Here is a 6377-nt window from a genome sequence, read left to right on the forward strand (position 1 = left end):
AAAATGACTAAAATTACCCAATCGATGACTTAATGTAGTATAATTTATAAACGTTTTTAATTCTCAAAATGACTAAAATTACCCAATCGATGACTTAATGTAGTATAATTTATAAACGTTTTTAATTCTCAAAATGACTAAAATTACCCAATCGATCACTTAATGTAGTATAATTTATAAGCGTTTTTTACTCTTTAAACGGCTAAAATTTTATTTTCGTTAAAAGTCGTAATTCAGCTTCATTTCACTCTAATGATTGGCTTTTCTAGCTATATTCTACTATTTCCCTTAAAATAACGTTTTAGATAATATTTACAATAAACAAATCTTCTTCTTCGGTAAAATATATTTTAGTTATATTATAATGTTTATTTTATATGTGTGATAAATAGTTAATTATTAAAACAGCGACGCACTACGGCCAGTACAAGAGTTTTACAGGATATGCTAAAGAATGTGTAGTACCAAATGTCCCCACAAAATTATTAATAGCGTTACATCCATAAGTCAACTATGGGCACAAAATTATCACTTACCCAAACAAAATAGAAGTTATTCCAACGATAAATATTGCGGCAATAAGCATAAACCTTGGTGTAATTACCACCATCTACAAGAAGAAAAAATTGTTATATCTTACAATTAAACATATAATGTGCTTGAGTGATATTAAGCATCAAAATTAATTAATTAAGGATAAAATAGACCCAAACTGTTGAGTATAACACTTGTCTTTTAATGCTAATTAAAATGCATGTCAAATTTAATCGCGTCGACGTCAACAATACTCCCTTGTGGTATAAGTAATTATTGAAACGCCATCTATTGTAGTTTAAGATTTTCAGTTTCGCGCGAATATTGATCCATCAATCACAAGCAGATATTTATGAACACTTCAAAATTGTGTACAATAAGTATCATAATATGTGTAATCAGATATCGAATGCATAAGTACAAAAGAAAGGTAGTCTAGGGTTTATACAAAACAAATCGAATATTTGATAAATATCCCACTATTAATCATGTGACCGCAATTTTGTCTTCGACATAAAAAGTCGTTCTGGTGTCTCGCGTCTTTGCGTAACATTTATTTTGGGGGTGTGTGTAACGGAAATTTAAATTTCTTATATTATTTTATTTTATTGGTAACTCATTATCAGCGCCATATCCTGTCTTCTTTAAACTTAAACACATTTCATCATTTTTTTTTAATATTTAGTGGCTATTCTTATTAAATTAACGCGTTTTTTGTCATTAACCATATGGCAGTGTAGGCCTACCATTTGAAATTAAACTACGTTCTCCTACACGGAGAACCCCGTGGTGGTCAGAGCACATAAATATATACAGATGTAGATGTTTTAACGATAAAGTGAGGATGTGGCAATTGCTATCTGATTATTAGAACAACAAAAAAATACCTACTAGTTTTCCAAAGATAGGAGAAAAAACAAACACGGTAAGATAGAAAACCCCGAAGACAAAACCATATTGTGTTGGGGTTGCTCCTTTCATTTCTGCCTGTTGGATATAGAAACAGGTTAATCCAATCTCCTTTATGAACGAATGACGATATGAACACATATAAGTATATTCAGTATTATGTATATGACCTAGCAGAGTGTATTCAAGATCGATCATATAAGTGAAGAAATAAATCAAAACATGTAACCTATTTAACATAGCAATTTACAGGAAACCCACAGATACTCAGAAATACATCGACTATAAATTAAAACACGTAACCCATTTAACATAGCAATTTACAGGAAACCACACGGATACTCAGAAATACATCGACTATAAATTAAAACACGTAACCCATTTAACATAGCAATTTACAAGAAACCCACAGAAACTGGTAAATACCTCAACTATAAATTAAATTGCATAACCCATTTAACATAGCAATTTATAGGAAGCCCACAAATACTCAGAAATACCTCGACTATAAATCAAATCAGTAACCCATTTAACATAGTAATTTACAGGAAACCCACAGAAACAAGGAAATACCTCGACTATAAATCAAATCAGTAACCCATTTAACATAGCAATTTACAGGAAGCCCGCAGAAACTGGGAAATACCTCGACTATAAATCAAATTGCGTAACCCATTTAACATAGCAATTTACAGGAAACCCACAGATACTAAGAAATACTTCGACTATAAATCAAATCAGTAACCCATTTAACATAGCAATTTACAGGAAACCCACAGAAACTGGGAAATACCTCAACTATAAATCAAATCACCCCTACGATGTAAGTAAGGGCATTATAGACTGCTTAGTCTTCATAATAAACAGGATTTGGGATACAAAAGATGCTAAGAAGGAAGAAAACAATTTACTAGACATCCATCTTAACGTAATACTTGATAAAGAAGAGAATACAGAAGAAGAAATTACAAATACACCGCCATATTTAAAGGCTTCATTTAAGATATGCTGAACAATATTCAGAAGCTACAACGTATACCATCGCAGCTGAACAATATTCACAAGCTACAACGTATACCATCGCAGCTGAACAATATTCACAAGCTACAACATATACCATCGCAGCTGAACAATATTCAGAAGCTACAACATATACCATCGCAGCTGAACAATATTCACAAGCTACAACGTATACCATTGCAGCTGAACAATATTCACAAGCTACAACGTATACCATTGCAACTGAACAATATTCACAAGCTACAACATATACCATCGCAGCTGAACAATATTCACAAGCTACAACATACACCATCGCAGCTGAACAATGTTCAGAAGCTACAACATATACCATCGCAGCTGAACAATATTCAGAAGGTACAACATACACCATCGCAGCTGAACAACATTCACAAGCTACAACATACATCATCGCAGCTGAACAATATTCACCAGCTACAACGTATACCATCGCAGCTGAACAATATTCACCAGCTACAACATATACCATCGCAGTTGAACAATATTCATAAGCTACAACGTATACCATTGCAGCTGAACAATATTCACAAGCTACAACGTATACCATTGCAGCTGAACAATATTCACAAGCTACAATATACACCATCGCATCTGAACAATATTCAGAAGCTACAACATACACCATCGCAGCTGAACAATATTCAGAAGCTACAACATATATCATTGCAGCTAGTACACATCAAACTATCTGAAAAGCCAGTAAAGAGAAGAGAAAAAAAAACGAAAATTTAGAACATCCCTTTTGGATGTGGACTCCAATATACTGGAGAAGCATTATAATACAAAAGATTCTATAATACCGATCTATCAGCAGTAGTCCATTATGTCAAAGAAGAAGACCGTAAAATACCATAGGGTAATAAAAGAATAATAGAATATGTACCACATACGGTAAAAACGGAAGATATAGAAAGCTTTCTACATCCAACTAATTGATAATACATTCAGTTAACCTACCATAGAAGTCAGCAAAATCTGGATACCCCTCCTGAAACACAGTAAAAGTTATGATAAATACAATGAAAACTACACTCCCGCGAATATTGTTATGGAACATTCTATTTTTCAAAATTCATATAATTCCAAATTTAAAGATTTAAACCGATTTACATCCCCCACTGTAGTCACGAGTTACCTTTTGATAAAATAAATGATTAAGAATATATAAACTAGTTTTGTGTGTAGATTTTAGAAAATATATTATGGTCTGTTTAATTCTTAATATTTCTTTGTTTCGTTCTCCTACTTAATCTATAGGATGACAAAGGTTAATCGCTATAACTTTTCTTGTGATTTCTTTAGTTTCTAGGAAAAACGTTTGAGTAATTATCATCACCGCTCATTAAGTCCAATAGCTGTGACATCAATAAAGAAGCCCTGCAGAGACCCTTCTACAAATATGTTACACCGCCGGTAAGAAGTAGGACAATTAATAACTAGTTTTAATACACTTATCTTTATTTTACCTCTTTTGGAAAAAATGGCGCCTGAAGAGAAACACATGAAGCAACACCAAAATTTACAAAGGCGATCGTTATTAAAATCAACCACTGGCGTCGGGTCGTTTTTGATACTTTCTTGCCATCTTTTATTGAAATTAACAATGAAGATTCTTCGCACGATACCTTCGAGAACTCACGTGATGCTCCAATAGCTGGCATTGTCTATCCTGCCATGAAGAAATAGTCCTAATTTTATCGTTCCAACAGTTTACAAAAAAAAAGCGAATTTTTAAATATTCGTATATTGTTAAAATTTCGTTTGTTAAAAATGAAATTTTAGAGAAAGACTCAGAATGATTTTTGTTTGTCTGTCTGTATGTCTGTGTGTATGTGTGTGTGTAATCCGCTATATGCATTATAAGAAGAGTTAGGCCGTGTTCCACCGTTGGGTCAGCGGTAACTTTACACGGACTTACAATGCTAAAACCCTGGGTTCGATTCCTCTCGGTGAGCACAGTGTAGATAGCCTATGGTGTGGCTATGCGTTAGAAACTCAAACAAGTTATGTCTTAAGTCGAAGTTAGTCTCGCAGTAAAACTCAGTAAAGTGTTATACTCTAAACTCAAGAAATACCATTAAAAGAACCTCGCGTTTAGCTGCTGTAGTAATGCTGGTAACAATGGGCCTGACATAACTTGACATTAACGATAATCCTGATCCTTGTCAAATCGATATAAACCTAACTAAAGTTCCTGAAAAAACACAACTATAAGCTGTTCTTAGGCACAGGAAAAACTCACTATTTCGGCTAAATATTCACGAAAAAATTCATTTCAAACAGGAATGAGTTAACCAAATGTCTCTATTTGCCAGACTTCGGTTTCGTTTCTTTTCAATACTGTTAAAAGTTGTGTGATTGGGGGAAATCTTTAAAAAAGTTTCTTTACTGTTTTTTTTGTTTTGTTGTTGTTGTTGTTGATAGCGAAAACCTATGAAAGACAAAATTCAAAACTACCTTTGAAATTTCTGGAACTAAAGATATTTAAATACACATGTGTGAATTTGCAAGAATAAATGGATAAATAGATATAAACTCTATCTAAGTTTTATATCTTTCATTTAGCATCTACATGCGGAAAGTGTAGCTAAATGGTTATACAGTGTCCACATAAGCAATAGGTGTGTTCATTCCTGTCGAGCCCCCCAGTGGCACAGCGGTATAGTCTGCGAACTTACAACTCTAGAACCTGGTTTAGATACCCGTGATGGTCCGAGCAAAGTCTACATAAGCAATAGGTGTGTTCATTCCTGTCGAGCCCCCCAGTGGCACAGCGGTATGTCTGCGGACTTACAACGCTAGAAACCTTTAGATGTGCAGAGCAGTGTCTACATGGTTTCGATACCCCTGGTGGGCAGAGCACAGATAGCCCATTGTGTAGCTTTGTGCTTAAATTAAGTAAGTGGCGAAGCCTGACACTATATACGCTAAACAAACGTACTTTTCCGCAGTGAATAACCGATAAAACAGTAACTGAAGATAATGAATTTAACAACATAGTAAATTGAATTCAGCAAAGTACGAATAATGTCAGAGTGAAATTATACTGTAGTTGGACATTGAAGCAGGAGTAATTTCGCTGGCTAGCTGACGTTTGAGATACTAACACCAAAAAACGAAGGTTTGTCCTCTCTGTTAGACATAGACTTGCTCATCTCCTTTTGGTTGCAATCTCTCACCTTGACAACGCGTGAATACACCTCAGAAACAGAGTTAACACAAAAGGTGTTTTCTTGCTTTTGAATTTCGCGCAAAGCTACTCGAGCGCTATCTGTAATAAGCCATCCCTAACCTTCAAGTGATAGACTATAGGAAAGGCAGATAGTCAACACCACCCACCGCCAGCTCTTGGGATATTTTTTTTACCAACGAATAATGTGATTGGACGTAACTTATAGTGCCCCTACAACTGAAAGGGCGAGCATATTCGGGGACGGGATTTGATCTCGCGACCCGCAGGTTGCGAGTCGAGCGCCCTGACCACCATGCCCTCTCTCAGCTGTGTGTGTAACAATTATCAAATTGCATCTTATAAGTAAAATCAAATTGCAGAGCACTTGAGGAAATATAATAAAGAGTACAGAGCTCTTCACTAATGCCACCCACACCTTCTTTCCCCCATAGCCCATATATTTCTGATCATTATAATTAAGCAGCGCTCCCCGACAAAAAACTAGGTCTAAGTGGACTAGATGATAAGTGTGTTCACAGGATAAGCTGTAGTTGTGAAGTACAGCCTCAATGAATGGTCTATCTAGGGGTGTGTTTACAAGATATCCAGGGATTGAGAAATAGTATCGCGAGTATTTGTTTGTTTGCTATTCAATTTCGCGCAAAGCTACACGAGGGCTATCTGCGCTAGCCGTCCCTAATTTAGCAGTGTAAGACTAGAG

At 35.1% G+C, this 6377-nt stretch overlaps 1 protein-coding gene across 1 annotated transcript in view; it reads right to left on the minus strand.

Moving 5' to 3' along the window:
* LOC106469294 (MFS-type transporter SLC18B1-like) overlaps window positions 1–4145 on the minus strand; it is a 22727-nt gene extending 18582 nt beyond the window's left edge. The window contains exons 1-3 of the mRNA XM_013929780.2: window positions 3951–4145; window positions 1426–1521; window positions 537–610 (exon numbers count right to left, since the gene is read on the minus strand). Coding sequence (XP_013785234.2) covers window positions 537–610; window positions 1426–1521; window positions 3951–4145 — 365 coding nt within the window. The remainder of the gene's footprint in view (window positions 1–536; window positions 611–1425; window positions 1522–3950) is intronic.
* Window positions 4146–6377: the final 2232 nt, after the last annotated feature.

This window comes from Limulus polyphemus, unplaced genomic scaffold (genome assembly GCF_000517525.1).
Source record: "Limulus polyphemus unplaced genomic scaffold, Limulus_polyphemus-2.1.2 Scaffold3402, whole genome shotgun sequence".
NCBI classification, from domain to species: Eukaryota; Metazoa; Arthropoda; class Merostomata; order Xiphosura; family Limulidae; genus Limulus; species Limulus polyphemus.